Source organism: Amphiura filiformis, chromosome 11, assembly GCF_039555335.1.
Source record: "Amphiura filiformis chromosome 11, Afil_fr2py, whole genome shotgun sequence".
NCBI classification, from domain to species: Eukaryota; Metazoa; Echinodermata; class Ophiuroidea; order Amphilepidida; family Amphiuridae; genus Amphiura; species Amphiura filiformis.
The window spans coordinates 1,393,596-1,411,012 of record NC_092638.1 but is presented as its reverse complement, the minus strand read 5'-3'; the positions used below and the strand labels follow the sequence as shown (position 1 = coordinate 1,411,012).

The window sequence follows — 17,417 nt, the reverse complement described above, 5'->3', positions numbered from 1 at the left end:
GATGTATCATATTGCAAAGGATACTGATCGAGAAGGGTGGTATTTTCTGTGTTTTGAGTTGCAAAATAGGACCAGGGATTTGTTTGCAGGCGGAGAGGGTGGGGGCAAGGCTTTTGGCATGCCAAGGGGGGCGGGGTGCAAGTATTTTTTGCCAGGCCATTTAAATTTGCCCCCGGGCCATATTATTATTTCACTACCCATCTGCCCATTATGGAGTGAAATAATTAACTTGGTGATGGGGGGGGGGGTTTGAAAAATATGGGGGGGGGAGAGGTCGTAAAAAGGGGATAATAACAATTCAGTCCTTACAGGGAATGTTAAGCATTTAATTATGTAAGCCCTATAGGCCTACTCTCAAGCTTCAAATTAACAAAATGTGCACACTTTACAATTTGGGTGTAACACTATGACTCAAATGAGTAATAACTCCAAACGGTAATTTTTAGCTAATGAGTTCATGACATATATTTTTGGTTTCTTTTTTTTATGAAGGGGGGTCAAAATATTTAGCCCATGATAAAAAAAAAACCACCCTTTTTTACGAATGATGTCTGAGGTTACAACTTTTATAAACACTCCCTTAGGTAAATATTATTTCATTTATTTTCATATTTTTTCTCATGCATTTCGTTTAGGCCTATGCATTTTGTTCTTATTTAGAGGTTTTTCTAGTCCTATATGTTATTCTAAATTTTTGTTCATTTATTTTATATTATTTAGGCCTATGTTATTTTTACGTATCCTTCTTTATTAAATTTCATATATTTTATGGATTTATTTTATTTATTTTTTTTGAGAGAGAGGAGAGGAGGAAGAGACAGCGGAGGGGAGTGCGGGAGAAAGAAAGAGAGGAAGAAGAAAACGGCAGATAAAATTGGACACAGTTGTTTGCCATAGCGGGGCAAATTTGCATTGGGTCAATTTGGTTCTGAAGCGAGTTGACCTCATCAGTGACGTGTGCAAAACCTGTTTATTTTGATTTGCAAGTATTAAATCGTGAACATGTGAACGCGCTGTCATCTCGGAACTAATTATGATGAAATTTTGCACTTTTCTACATAAATGGTGAGTATTTAGTTGGCGATTACAATTCCAGGTTTATTAGTAATCATCATGTCCATTGCGCATTCAACAGATTGAAAGGTATAGTTAAAACGGGTGATTTTGTCATGTGTATTTCTGTCATTGGCTATAACTCGAGATATTGAAATCCTTGAAAATGACGGCATGGATGCGAATAAACGCACGGATATTTCGTTTTTGGCGAATCCTAGTAAAATAAGCATCCCAGCAAACACAAAACGTTTTCGACATCATTCGCAAAAGGTTATAAAGGTTGTCAGAAAACGTTTAAATGTCGGGTTATATAAAGGGTATATTAAGAGTATAAAACGTTTTCATAACATTAAAAAACATTTGTTGGTAATTTACTGCACAGCAAACACAAATGTTTTACAGAAAACATTTAAATGTCGGGTTATATAAAGGGAATAAAAACGTTTTAATAACATTCCAAAAACATTTTTGAAAACTTGTTACAAATCATTCTAAACAGAATGTTATTTTGGGGTTGAAAAAATATTTTGCAAAAAATGTTTGCCCAAAATATTTACGATAACGTTTTTAAAATGTTTTCACGACCTTTATATAACCCGACATTTAAATGCTTTTAAAACGCTTTGTAAAAAACATTTTAAGAACATTTCTGTGTTTGCTGGGTGCAAATGTTTTAACATAATGTTAATTAAGTGTTGACAAAATATTTGGCCAAAAATGTTTGCAAAACGGTTTACAATTACATTTCGAAAACATTTTAAAAATATTGTTGCAGTGTGTTTTCATACAAAACGTTTTAAAACGATTTCATGACCAATTAGTATGTACTTTGTATTTTATGACATGACACAGGGCCCCTGTAATAGCAGATTTATCTGAAGGGTAACCCTGTATAAATATGATTTTAATAAATAAATAAATAAATTTATATAACCCGACATTTTAATGTTATTAAAACGTTTTTACCTAAACCAAAACACAAAATATAACTTATTTAAAGCGTTTTAAAAACATTTTTGTGTTTGCTGGGATACCACATGCTGTTTGTAAAGGGATCATGGAAATAATGTAGCTAAGAATTATGTCGACAACATATTCCACGAAAACAATATTATTGTTGCAAAATGACAACAAAGTGGTACCAGATTCCATTGAAATTCTGTCAATACACTGAGCTATGAAAATTAAATCAACGCAAGCTGCATAGAAAATAAATAGCTACATTACTTTGTTGACCTGTTTATAATCAGTAGCCAAATCGAGAGTAAAATCGGGCTATGCGTCAGGAAATTATGGCCTCTGTCTTAAAAATCTTCATGCTCATGACACGTGAACAAAATTGAAACACTTGCAAAGTACATTTGTGTATGAGCTATGACGTTAAAAATATTATAATAATAATCTCTAGAGGGCCACCTTTAAGATGAAGTATAATTTTTGGGCCTACCATGTTTATTTTTTGAAAAAATAATTTTTTTAGGTGGCTATACGTACAGCCAGTTTTTGAAAAAAATTTGTCAAAATTGTGTGTAACCTTAAAGCAGCAAAGTCCCTGAATGGTTTATGGAATGATGTGGGGCCGTAGTGGTCAGCGACAACCTGTAAAGTGTGCTGAGGCTTGTGGATCAACGTCTAGGCGTTGTGCCTGTGCGTGGCGCTTTTTTTTCACCCGCCCAACAGACATTAAAGTTAACCCTGTTAATATGTATACACGTTTAAATGTTAACATGGTGTTCTATGATGTTGTGAGTGTAATTATTTCACATACATATCAAACTAATAAATATGAGAAATACAGTTGTGACTAATTTGTACTGATATAGCCAAATTCAAGATGTTTTAGATGAATTCAGTGAATGGTCTGCCAATAATAATCTGAAACTTAATCCTTTAAAATTTCAAGCCCTACAGGTCTGCTTTAAGATGATTCCACCCAACAATATTATCAAAATTAATGACATTCCTCTCATCTTTGTTTCCGAGGCAAAATGTTTGGGTTTTTGGATGCAGGACAACCTCAAATGGGATAGAAACATAGCGGAAATTGTGTCCAAAACCGGTACATATGCTCAGGATTTTAAAAAGATTTGGTTCTAACACCCAGGAATTATGTAGGGGAGAGGAGATATCGAGTGTATGGGGAGAAGCGAGGGGAGAAGGAGACACTGGGGAGGGGAGGATCCCGAGGAGAAGGAGTAAGAGGAGGTAATATGGGTGAGTGGAGAAGGGAGAGGTATGGGTTGTGTCAGGGGCGGCGGAACGATTTTGAAAGTGGGGGGTGTGTCAGGGTTATATAAAAAAATCAAAATAATGGCCGCATGAAGCGGACATCGAGAGCTTGCGCGACTCAGGGGGTGTCTGAGGGGATGTGCCCCCTGAGAAGTGAGAAACTTTTGCAAAATGAAGGCCCAATTGAAACCATTTTATGGACTATTTTTGTACTATTATTGTGTATAATTTGAGTTTGAAAAAGCCGAAAATTGGTGAAATGAAGCTATTAAAGCCATTCGTGGACAAGTTCTCACTATTATTAACTGTATAAATTATTACTGTAAACATTAAGTGTCGGGTGTCCAAAGCAGAAAAAGGGCGAAAGCAGGGTGGTGTCTGAGGGGGGATGTGTCCCCCTGAGAAGTGAGAAACATTTATAAACTGAAATTGAAGCCATTTGGTGGACCATTCTGGCACTATTATTGTGCACAATTTTAGTTTGAAAAAAAAAACCCGTTTATATTTCAAGTACAGCAGTACTCGCCGTAGGCCTACGCCAGAGTTTCTGGAATGCTGCTAAAATAAGAAAAATTTTAATGTTAATTTATTGCACATTCTAGGGAAGCGTGGTTACCTTTTTGAAATCGCCGAGTGGGAGGGTTTTCAATGAAATATTTTAATATTAAAATGAATGTTAAAACTGAAGTATCCTATGTATAAAAGAATATATGAATATTAATTGCACATCACATATAACGATTCGTGATACCCAATCGTGCTAAAATTTATGTGATTTAGGAGGCGGAGAATTTTATTTCAATTTTATATACGGCAAAATATTTTCTGAATTTAGTCAAAATTAACACTCAATTGATGGTAAACATTTTATGTAAATTTTACGTAGGTCCCGACTAAAGATTACTGTTTCGTCTTTATGGGAATCTAATCTCCAATATCTGGAAGAAACTTTTGGGGACCTGCGTGGAAATATCCTGTAAATTGCAAAAATCCAGACCGTGTATACACGAAAAATGCAACAAAAAGCGCTCTACCTCATCGGGTAAAAAAACCAATCGCTGTCGCTCAGCTCTGTAGAATACATTCAGCTTGAACAAAAGAGAAACAAAAACTTATAACTTGAAACGAGGGAATATGAGAGAGAGAGTTGGGACTAATGTGTACTGATATTATACAATTTATTCAATATGAGAAAAACAGTTGGGACTAATGTGCACTGATATAATATACAATGTTTTCAATATTTTCAACAGCATAGGCCTATCATTGTCATGCATGTTTACCGATTTTGAATTGTTCCATTACTCGGCTTCGGGACAAAGCTAGATATATATATAACGTGAGTAACCAACAATTATTCGCTAAATGAGTTTCGCTCAAACGCGAATAAAATATTTTCATACGCGCTGTACACTAAAAACAAAGGAGATAACGCCTTGACGCAGCCCTAGCAGCTCATCCGTACATCAAGCAAGTCAGCAAAAATTTAATATCATACTATACCAAGAACAAGACGCAAAGTATTGATCTTGGTATGATATTAAATACTGTTACATGAAAGAGGACCGCACAGTGTTGCTTACTCACGTTACCTACGAAGCCGTGGAATACCCCAGTCGTAAAATGTTCAAAAAGTACAAAATTACACTTGTTGCCACCCCAACGGTACACTGCTGCCCAGCTACCCCATACCCAGCAAACACAAACCGTTTTTAAAATGTTTTAAACAGGTTATATTTTGGTTTTTGGGTTTGGTAAAAACGTTTTAATAACAATAAAATGTCGGGTTATATAAAGGTCATGAAAACGTTTTAAAACGTTATGTATAAAAACACACTACAAAACTGTTTTTAAAATGTTTTCAAAATGTTATTGTAAACTATTTTTCTGCAAACAATTTTTGCCAAATATTTTGTCAACATTTAAATAACCTTATGTTAGAATATTTGTTGGAGGTTATCAAAAACTGTTTTTAAATGTTATGAAAACGTTTTATAACCTTTATATACCCTTTATATAACCCGACATTTAAACGTTTTCTGGCAACCCTTTCTAACCTTTGGCGAATGATGTCGAAAACGTTTTGTGTTTGGGTGAGTCAAAATTAAGTAAACTTGTGTTTGTGGTGCTTTTGTACAGACTCTAAAAAGAATCCGTTGTAAATGAAAAAATCATTGAAAAAAGCAGATTCTGAACGTCTCAATTAAAAAATAGCTTTATTTGCTTTCAGCAAACCCGAGTTATACTAATTTGTGACCCCTCGGCACAACTGGGCCCTGAAGTCGCCAATCATCATTTTTGAGATATTCAACCAAAATATTCTGCTTGAAATTAGCTTTAAAATGATGTATATCATGTCTATAGTACTTGACATTTAAGTAGTGAAAAATCAATAAAACAGTCAATAAATCCTTTGTTTCCTATTGTTTATTGTTAAGTTCGATGGAGCATATCTCAATAGTGGCACTGGCGACATCCGGGCTCAGTTGTGCCGAGGGGTCACATTTTAATAAACCCACCCATTTGTGTAGCTGCACACGATTTCTCTTTACAATCATGTAGTTATGATCATGGTAGCGTGTTGACTGGTATAGCGCGATATTCAAATGCAAAATAAAGTTGTTTGGCAGGAGTAGTTTCCATCAATAATGCCTAACGGACTACATTATGGCTTAAAGATTGTCCTCAAGAGTTCTTTGTTTAATTTTTCAATTTCAATTTCATCATATTGCACAGCACACAAAGAAACGAGCCATGTAGAACATGGCACTTCCATTATGGCGACAAAGTTTTTTGAAACTAGGAGTCTGCGTGAAGTTCATTGTCTCTTTCGTCTCCAGTTTCCCATAGCTGATCGGATATTAAGTACATGTAATTAGTAAGCAAGTACATGTCAGTCTGGAGCTTCAGGTCCGGAAACCCGCGAACTGCTACATCCAGTGTAAACATTGCTAGAGTTAGGCGTGCCTTGTAAATAGACCCGGAAATAGACCCAAAGATCAGCAGCTCAAGATGCAACCCCCTTCTCAACATTTCCCAAGCAGGTTTCAGTTGGACCGTTCGGGACACTATGAATAAGCCAAATCGGCATTAGAGATTTGCAATGCATTGTGGGACAGTTTTTGCATTTTTAGAACACTTTGTCCTTTGTTTTTTGTGCATACAAAATATAATTAAAAAAGTTTTACTAGAATAAAAACAAATCCAAAAAATATGTTTATTATAAAATTAAATATTTAAATATTTTTAATGATAACATTATTACAATAATAAAAAAATGAATAATAATTAGAGCAATAATTTTCCCTATATGTCAGAGGTCAAAGTGTCCCAAAAGTGCTCTCAAAAACCGGAAGCTGCAATGGCAATTGGGCTTGTTATCGTGATTATACGAGGAGGTAACCACACCGTGGATTTTGTATTCGAATATAGCGCCCTATAATGAAAGACAGAGATAAAAAGGCTAGTTTGCGTCTGGCGTCATCTGTCAATCAAACTCGAACACGGTTTGTTTACAAGTGTCGTGATGATATGAGTCAATTTTGCACCTTCAAACATACAAACCATCTCAAAAGTTAGGTATTTATAGTAGGAAACTTTCTTTCGCGAAGGCACCATGTCAACATTGCCTAGAAAAGTTGCTTTTTGCCTTGTAAAAGTACGTGATTTTTTGCCATTAACTGCTATTCCCTTTCTCCGATCGGCACCAGATAAATCGACCTTCCTTGTAGGCGCTATTAACCAATCAAGGATCGTAGAGAATTTGATTGCCAGTGACGTCAGACGCAAACTAGTCTTTTTATCTTTGTCTTTCATTCTATCAATCAATACACATGGTAAGTGAAGACGTGTGCCGCTACAAAATTATTTATTATTCAAATAAGTATAACTCGGGTTTGGTGCAAGGAAATACAATAATTCTTTTCTTAATTTAGACGTTCAGAATCTGCTCTTTTCAATGATGTTTTCATTTACAGCGGATTCCTATTAGATTTTGTGCAAAAGCGCCACAAACATGAGTTTACTTCATTTTGGATCACCCTGTATCTCTAGGGTCGGAATAGGAATCATGGTAGCGTTCAATATTCAAAAGGGGGGAATTATACCGCCAGTGTGATACACTGTAGTAGGCGTTAACATTATGTGTATATAATTGTGGTAAATGTCTCGTTACATATAAGAGTAATATAATTACCAGGAATTAAATAAAAACTATCGAAGAGAATTTACGAATTATATTGTTGTGTTATAGAATAAACATGATTATTTAAAAGGAGATGTTAAAAGTGCCCCGCACTGTTCCTTGTCCATGTGCCCCCAAGGCTCTTGCTACGCCCCTGGACGGGATAATATCTGCTTCTTATGGTTGTAATTCTCCCGGTAATAATGGATCGTTTGGTCTTGTTTGTGGCAGGAGGTTATTTTCTTCCTTCTCCTTCACCTCCTGCCCCTGCTCCTCCTCCCTTGCTTTTATTGTCCTGATATATTGGACTCGTTATTTTTACTTTCACTTGGTTGCTTCCCTAGCTTCCCATCACCAGTAATAGACTTCTCTATTTCCATGGCGCCTCGAATTGCACCAGCCACAGCCCCGGTGCCAGCTCCTACCGCTGCACCAACATCATGCGCCTTTTTAGCCCGCACTGGCTTTATCACCAGTACCTAGCTCATTTACTACTTTATTTGACTTCTCAATATTTTGCAAAATGTGTTTTTGCTGTCTTGGTGACATATATGGAAGTAGCCACAATACATCATTCTTTCGAACATGATGTGGCACAAAAGGATGATGGGAGAAAAAGCCTCTTTGATGGTGCTCAGAATGAAATGGTATATAGTTATGATGGAAACGATTGGGAATTGGTCTAACATTGTGGTTAGTATTCTCACCCCGACCACCACCCGGAGGTTGCCCGAAGTCTGGTAATGAAGGAATGTGCTGTTCAGGTATTTCATCTGCTTCCGGTTCATATACTTTTGGAGGAATAACCGGTTTGCCTTGACCTGGAAAACCTGGTTGACCTGGCCCCTGATCCGGTTGACTTGGTTGACCCGATCCTTGATCTGGTTGATCTGATCCTTGATCTGGTTGATCTGAACCTTGACTTGGTTGACCTGATCCTTGACCTGGTTGACCTGATCCATGACTTGGTTGACCCGATCCTTGACCTGGTTGACCTGACCCTTGACTGGGTTGACCTAATCCATGACTTGGTTGACCTGATCCTTGACTTGGTTGACCCGATCCTTGACTTGGTTGACCTGATCCTTGACTGGGTTGACCTGAACCTTGACTTGGTTGACTTGATTCTTGACTGGGTTGACCTGATCCTTGACTTGGTTGACCCGATCCTTGACTGATCCTTCCATGACTTGGTTGGCCTGATCCTTGACTTGGTTGACCTGACTTGGTTGACCTGATCCATGACTTGGTTGACCTAATCCTTGACTTGGTTGACCTGAGTCTTGACTGGGTTGACCTGATCCTTGACTTGGTTGACCTGAATCTTGACTTGGTTGACCTGATCCATGACTTGGTTGACCTAATCCTTGACTTGGTTGACCTGAGTCTTGACTGGGTTGACCTGATCCTTGACTTGGTTGACCTGAATCTTGACTTGGTTGACCTGATCCATGACTTGGTTGACCTAATCCTTGACTTGGTTGACCTGAGTCTTGACTGGGTTGACCTGATCCTTGACTTGGTTGACCTGATCCTTGACTTGGTTGACCTGATCCATGACTTGGTTGGCCTGATCCTTGACTTGGTTGACCTGATCCTTGACTTGGTTGACCTGATCCATGACTTGGTTGACCTAATCCTTGACTTGGTTGACCTGAGTCTTGACTGGGTTGACCTGATCCTTGACTTGGTTGACCTGAACCTTGACTTGGTTGACCTAAATTTTGATTGGGTTGACCTGATCCTTGACTGGGTTAACCTGATCCATGACTGGGTTGACCTGATCCTTGACTGGGTTGACCTGATCCTTGACTTGGTTGACCTGAGTCTTGACTGGGTTGACCTGAACCTTGACTTGGTTGACTTGATTCTTGACTGGGTTGACCTGATCCTTGACTTGGTTGACCCGATCCTTGACTTGGTTGACCTGATCCATGACTTGGTTGGCCTGATCCTTGACTTGGTTGACCTGAGTCTTGACTGGGTTCACCTGAACCTTGACTTGGTTGACCTGATCCTTGACTTGGTTGAGCTGATTCTTGGCCTGCTTGACCTGATCCTTGACCTGGTTTACCTGAATCTTGACTGGGTTGATCTGACCCGTGACTTGGTTGACCTGATCCTTGACTTGGTTGAGCTGATTCTTGGCCTGCTTGACCTGATCCTTGACCTGGTTTACCTGAATCTTGACTGGGTTGATCTGACCCGTCACCTGGTTGACCTGACCCGTGACCTGGTTGACCTGACACGTGACCTGGTTGACCTGATCCTTGACCTGGTTTACCTGAATCTTGACCTGGTTGATCTGATCCTTGACTTGGTTGACCTGACTCGTGACCTTGTTGACCTGATCCTTGACTTGGTTGACCTGTTCCTTGTTCTGGTATTGGTTGCTCAGTTTCACCTGCAGCAATATGATCTTGGAAGGATTGATTAGGAAAATATCCTCCAGGTAGATTGAATATTGGTTTCCCTGGTGATGGTTTAGCGTCATTTCCACCGGGAACAGATTCAACTGGTTTGAGGTTGGCTGGTCTTCCGGGAGCAGGTATTTTAGCAAGCTTAAAAGATGATAATTTAGGTTTGGTGAATCCTTTAGTGCCAAATAGAGAGTCTGTGTATGAGAATAAGATTGAGAAGATTATACATTATCTATTCATGAAGATAATACGGGTATCAGGCAAACAGAATAACATATTAGTCATCCCGAAGGTATTGGAGAGTTTGTAGAATGTCGACTTCCACGTCAACTTCGTTCATTTTTCATCCGTTATAGGGCGTTTCACAGTGTGGTTCCTAGACTGCGAAGAAAACTGCATTTATTTATTTACTTTATTTTGTTTTATAATGCAACATACAAACCACAGAGAGAATGATGCTCGGTTTGGATGGTCTGGCTTATTGATTAGTGAGTGTTCTTAGTCATCCAGTCTTCTCTTCTTTTCTCTCTTCCTTAACCTTCCAACGTGGTTTACATCGGCGTGTCATTTTATTATTATTTATTATTATTTATTATTATTATTATTATTATTATTATTATTATTATTATTATTGTTATTATTATTATTATTGTTGTTGTTGTTGTTATTGTTATTATTAATATTATTATTGTTATTATTATTATTATTATTATTATTATTATTATTATTATTATTATTGTTGTTGTTGTTGTTGTTGTTGTTGTTGTTGTTGTTGTTGTTGTTGTTGTTGTTGTTGTTGTTGTTGTTGTTGTTGTTGTTGTTGTTGTTGTTGTTGTTGTTGTTGTTGTTGTTGTTGTTGTTGTTGTTGTTGTTGTTGTTGTTGTTGTTGTTGTTGTTGTTGTTGTTGTTATTATTATTATTATTATTATTATTACTATTAGAAGTAGTAGTAGTAGTAGTAGTAGTAGTAGTAGTAGTAGTAGAGTAGAAGTAGTAGTAGTAGAAGTCAGGGCCGTCGCTAGAGGGGGGGTATGGGGTGGCACCCCCAATCGTCAAATCAGTCGGCAAAATCGTGCCGTCGTCGGCAAATCGCAAAGAAAGGGGTAGAAGGAGGAAAAGGAAAGAAAAAGAGAGAGGGGAAGAAGGAAAAGAGGAAAGAAGAGAAGAGAAGAGAAGAGAAGAGAAGAGAAGAGAAGAGAAGAGAAGAAAGAGAAGAGAAGAGAAGAGAAGAGAAGAGAAGAGAAGAGAAGGAGAGGAGAGGAGAGGAGAGGAGAGGAGAAGAGAAAGAAAGAGAAAGGGAAAAGGAAAGAGGAGAAAAAGTTAAATTGCACGTATAGTAGGCCTATGCCTAAAAAACATGCAGTCGGGTCGATCGGAAGTAGGTCTTATAATAGGCCTGCTATTATTTTAGGCATTGCTTGCAGGCGGGTCCTCGTCCTAAAAGCATGTGAAAATTACTGCCGGCCCGCCGAAATGCAGGGCCCGTCGTCACATTTTGTCACCAAGTCAGTATTATATTAAGATGGACTCCGTGCTGACTTCAACATCAATACATGCGTGCTTTAATATTGTGAGTCTCAAGTCTTGTAAAGCAATGATTTAAATAGTGTAAAAATGATGCACCAAATGGCTTCAATTGGACCTTCATTTTGCAAAATTTCGCAACTTCTGAGGGGGGAACCCCCCTCAAACACCCCCTGCGTAGTGGATAAACAAGTGGCCATTTTCGCTTCTGCTTTCAATATTTGCCAGTTTAGGCCCTATAGTTTAACATGTTTTACAAAATTTATACACTTGCAATAATAGGGAAAACTTGTCCACGAAAGATTTCAAAGTAAAATTTTACACAAAATAGTGCCAAAATGGTCCACCAAATCGCTTCAATTAGGTCTTCATTTTGCAAAAGTTTCTTACTTCTCAGGGGGACAAATCCCCCTCAGACACCCCCCTGCATTGTGGTCACACAAATGACCATTTCCGCTTCTGTTCCTGACATTTCCAAATTTTTGTTTAACACAATTTATAGGCCTACAATAATAGGGGGCAATTCGCGCAAAAGGCTTCATGGACCGCTCATTTCACAAATGTGGGGGCATTTTCAAACTAAAATTTTACACTCTAATAGTGTCAAAATGGTCCACCAAATCGCTTCAATTGGGTCTTCATTTTGCAAAAGTTTCTTACTTCTCAGGGGGACAAATCCCCTCAGACACCCCCCTACGTTGTGGTCAATCAAATGACCATTTTCGCTTCTGCTTTCGACATTTAAAATGTCAGTATTCATATTTTGGTCTATTTCGAAATGCCAAGAAGGTGTGCCTATGATTCCCAAGGTGTAAAATGAAAACAAAGTCCCCCCGGCTGATGCAACATGGTTCAGCTACATGGTGACAACTGCTCTAGTATTTGGTATGTCGGCACACAGACGGCTCGTCGGCAATCATTGACTCTTACACCCCCCTAATGAAAAAGGTCTGGCGACGCCCCTGGTAGAAGTAGCAGTAGCAGTAGCAGCAGCAGCAGTAGCAGTAAGTAGACAGCAGAAGTGTTGGTAGACAGCACTCTAGATATTATATTAACTATGATCATCTTGGATATTATTAGTAAAAATCAAATCATCATTACGCCAAGAAAAAACTTTCTTCCTGTAGGGCGCGGACATTTCATTTTGGGAGCAGCTTGACCTTGTTTCCTTAGTTTTGTTTATTGCTAATATTAGATATTCTTTAAATTCTGTTTTATACATTTAACCTAATTTTCCACTGATTTGAACTCTGTTTTGCCTAATTTTTTTTTACAAAAATGTAACAAAACTGATCAAGATCAGGAACAATGCACATACATGACACAAGCCTTGTTTTAGCCTTACATTTACCTTTTTATTTCCTTTTTTGACTTGTATACCATTTGAGGAAGAGACACGAAACGGAGTCCGAGGGGGAAACTTGAAACTGGCAAGGAAAGGAAAGGTTGGCTTTGGGTACTCCTTCTTTGTATTAGATGCTGCTACCGATGCGGATTGGTCGACAGGTGGCTGCTGGTCTGTAATAAATTAAAGGAAAATGTGAGTCTTGAGATCGAGATGGGATGACAAAATGGAGAACTTAAAAAATTATAATTCTCCAAATCTCCTTGATGTGTTGTTGAAAAATAGGACATAAACACCTTCAGCACAATGACAATATCAAAGTGCATAATAAAATGGTGGACCATTAATTATCCTTAAAGTGAATATATCCAGAGTCAGCTCCATTCCCGCAATGTATTCTAATATAATGAGTGCTCGATTTTATTCATTGTAACTTTTATATTTTATTTTTCTAATGTTGTGTATCCACAAACAATCACCTTATTTAAACATAGTATTACGAAGGATTTGGATTTTGGAGAAGTATTGGCGAGGGGAAAGGGTTTTTGTTTTTCAGCTTGATATTGTATACTTTGATAAAGATTGCGCTGATGTCAGTTTATTATCTACACCATTTTGGTATCAAACCCCCAATTCATTGTGTTGGTCCCTAAACATTACCAGTAGACGTTTCGGCAGCTGCTGGTGCCGCTTCACCAGCTAACGATAAGCCGACTTGTGTAGCACCTGCACCAATTACTTGAGCTACGCCAGGAGATATGATCCCCGGGTTTGTTTGAACATCAACTGGAGCTGTGAATATAATTTAAAATCAAGTATTGAAAACGTTCATTTAATATCAACATTATTTCAGTTTGTTTGACTTTTTTAAAACTTCATCATAATGATTGAGAAAGCCTAAAAACGTTTTCAGTTATTTCAAAAACACAGTTTTCATACGTCTTCATACGCATAGAGCCAGAAGGAACACACCATCGCAATATCCCCCTTCTTGACTAATGCCAGGAAGATAAAAGTACATGTAGTATTAAGATTTAATTTAAATCTGGTCAACCAGACATACCTATTTTGACGGACGAACCGACGTTGCGACTGAAACCTTCAGTCTTCAGCTGGGTTGTGATGCAAATGACCTTGAGTACCGGACACTTCCGGTATTGATGACAATCGACGAGGAATGTCCTTTATGATCCTGTCCCAGCCGTGTGATAGTTTGGCCCGGACACCGCCACCGCGGTTGAGGGATGGTTGCTCAGCCCTCACCCAGATTGCCTCTTTCACTCCACGCTCAAACCAACGATGCTCGCGATCTAGGATTCGGACATCCTTGGTGTCAAAATGGTGTCCGGTGGCTTTCAAATGTAAATACACTGATGAGTCGTTTCCACCTGAGCTGGCTCTGCGATGTTGTAACATGCGATTGTGAAGAGGTTGGGCGGTTTCTCCTATGTAAGAGTCTTGACAGGCTTGCTCTTCGGAACAGCGGACCCCGTAGACCACTCCACTGATCCTCCCCTTGGGCTGCTTGTCCTTAGGATGCACTAAGGACTGGCGGATCGTGTTCGTTGGTTTAAAGTGGGTGGTAATTCCGTGGTCGCGATAGATTCTTTTGAGTTTTTCCGATAAGTCTCCGTGATATGGGATGGTAATACTTGTTGTTCTCCCCGTCTGATTCGTGCTACTGGCGGTGGGTTTATTGCTGTCCTTGTTCAAGGCCTTGTTTATGGCTCCAGTCCTGGTAACCACAGTTACCCAGCGCTTTGCGAAGATGTTGTTGTTCAGCAATCTTATCTGAGTCTTTGGTGATGATCGACTCAGCTCTGTGGAACAAGGTGTTGACCACGCCGAGTTTCTGAATGAGCGGGTGATTGGAACCGAATTGAAGGTACTGGTCCGTGTGTGTCTGTTTTCGATAAACAGACACAGTAAGGGAGCGATCTTCTTCCACGGACACTAAACAGTCAAGAAACGCGAGTTTGTTATTTGACACTCCTTCCTGCGTGAACTTGATATGGGGATCGATTTCATTGATGTGGTTGAAAAACCTATCAAGTTCGTTGGATTTAATTAAAATCCAAGTATCATCCACGTATCGATACCATCTAGATGGCGCTATACCGGGAAAAGTTGACAAAGCAATGCGCTCAAATCTTTCCATATACAAGTTAGCGATAATCGGTGAGACGGGCGAACCCATGGAACATCCATGACATTGTTGGTAAAATTTTCCACTGTACGAAAAGTAGGTGTTATCTAAGCAGAGACTAAGTAGATCACATAATTGATCAGGAGACAAGTTTGTCCGTTCATGAAGTGTGGTATCCTGGTTCAGAACTTCGCGAACTGCTGAGACTGCGTCCTTCGGAGGAATGCTAGTAAAGAGGGCGGTGACATCAAACGATGTTATAGTCTCATCGGATTCTAACACTAAGCCTTGGATTTTTCCGAAAAATCCTTAGAGTTGAGAATATGGTGGTCCGATAGGCCAACCACAGGACTCAAAACTCTAGCCAAATATTTGGCGATATTATAAGAAACAGAGCCGATACTACTCACTATCGGACGCAAGGGGATGGTGTCCTTGTGAACCTTCGGAAGGCCGTAAAAACCCGGTATGGATTCGGATGTCGGCTATAACTGATGTTTTAATTTGAAGTCAATAGACCCGTTTTTCTCAAGTTCGCCTAGTTTCGAAGTCAATTTCCGCTTTATACCACTCGTTGGATCTTTCCTAAGGGGAGTGTAAGTTTTGGCATCATCTAACAGTGCTCTAGCTTTCTGATCATAGTCTTTGCTATTTAAAACCACAGTACAACGCCCTTATCAGCAGGGAGGATCGTGATGTTTTCATCCTTCTTTAAGCTTTCTAGCGCACTATACTCATTCTTGCTCAGATTATATTGAGGTGGTTTGGCACTTTTAATACTCGCACTCACCCGCGAACGTAATTCTTCAGCTTTATCTGGACCATATTCTCAACTCGTCGATTGTCATCAATACCGGAAGTGTCCGGTACTCAAGGTCATTTGCATCACAACCCAGCTGAAGACTGAAGGTTTCAGTCGCAACGTCGGTTCGTCCGTCAAAATAGGTATGTCTGGTAGACCAGATTTAAATTAAATCTTAATTTCAACATACCCAGATGAATGAGAGTCTACACAGTTACATGTAGTATTCAATCATGATTAAGAGAAATCCTGATAAAAAAAAGGATCTCTCTTTTAAATAGTAAACACTTTATGATGAAAATATCCAACCACTTACCACAATATACAAGCTGCTTTGATGTCAAACTAACAACTAATACAATTAGCCAGAGATGTTTTGGCGCCAACGCCATTGTTGTATTTTTATCAATTTACCAACATATAAATCGTCTGCTTTATATAACACATAGAAACTTGATTAAATTATCACATCTTCTCTCGGTAGAATATAACATTTTCCACTCACAATCAGTAATATTCACATTCACAAACCTCTAGTATACACGTTAAATTACTAATTAGTAGGATGATAAAATTCAAAATCAATCACAGAATCGATTATTTTATGCGATCGTTTTTCATATAATATAGATTAACTTATAATTATTAAAATGTGTGATTTTTTTATTTTCAAACCGATATCGATCTGCAGCAAGCAGGTGCTTATTATGAGACGCAGTGTGACGTCATAATTGGACAATCAATATTCATTCACATCATTACAATATTTATCATAGGATCCAGTATAAAAGATTTAACCAAACATCTGTTGGTTCATTGGTTAAATTGATCAATGAACACAAGATTTATCATTGAAGTTAGAGTTGTTCCTTCCTAATAAATCTAATTAGAATGTAAAACTTTCAATTTACGCATGTTAATGCATACAAAGAGTCAATTTAGAAAAGTGCAACATTTGTTTAAAACTTCGTAAACGGCTCTGATTTCTCACTAAAACCATAAAACACGTTTGAAATGTGTAAAAATTAATTCATGAACATAAAGTTGCTTTGATAAAAAAAACCAAAAGGGAAATATAAAGACATTCCTTTTTTATTTATTTGCTTTAAGTGAAAGAGGTCTGAAACCAAAAGTGATGCATAAAAAGCCTATGTAGAAAAGTGCAACTTTTTTGTCCGAAACCTTTATAAATGGCGGTATTTCACAGTGAAGATGATAAAAGATAACAACAAAACCCCGTTCACTTGATGCATAACTATTCAGTATATGTTCCAAACTTTAAAACAAGAGAATTGATCAATCCGTTTTTGGATTGTACCAATATGTCTTAGGGGGACTTACTTTTTTGGAACCGTTTAGTTGATGAAGTAGTGTGCCATCAGCAGTAGATAGTTGATGAAGTAGTATGCTATCAGCAGTAGATAGTTGACATACTGCAGTTACTGTCCGTTTTCCTATACACAATACACAGTGCTCTCACCATTGACGCGTGACGTCTACAAACATTGTATGTTAGAAGTATAGGATATTGCCTAGTTAACGTCACTGTGTAAAAAATAACCGGCCAGTATTTAAAGTATTCTCTGAAATTCTAGAAAATATAGTTTTGTAACATGTCCTAAATTTTTAGCTAATTTAGGTGTTTGAAAATATTCGCACTTTTGTGTTTTAGGAAGGATATGTAAACGACCATCAAAAAATTAGAAGAAATT

General features: G+C 38.2%; 1 protein-coding gene across 1 annotated transcript in view; it reads right to left on the bottom strand.

Annotated features, from left to right (window-relative positions):
- Positions 1–16,097, bottom strand: part of LOC140164185 (voltage-dependent T-type calcium channel subunit alpha-1G-like) — a 135,067-nt gene extending 118,970 nt beyond the window's left edge. Inside the window, exons 1-6 of the mRNA XM_072187428.1 lie at positions 16,022–16,097; positions 14,146–14,577; positions 13,418–13,549; positions 12,793–12,930; positions 9,396–10,082; positions 8,156–8,505 (exon numbers count right to left, since the gene is read on the bottom strand). Of these exons, the coding sequence (XP_072043529.1) occupies positions 8,156–8,505; positions 9,396–10,082; positions 12,793–12,930; positions 13,418–13,549; positions 14,146–14,577; positions 16,022–16,097 (1,815 nt within the window). The remainder of the gene's footprint in view (positions 1–8,155; positions 8,506–9,395; positions 10,083–12,792; positions 12,931–13,417; positions 13,550–14,145; positions 14,578–16,021) is intronic.
- Positions 16,098–17,417: the final 1,320 nt, after the last annotated feature.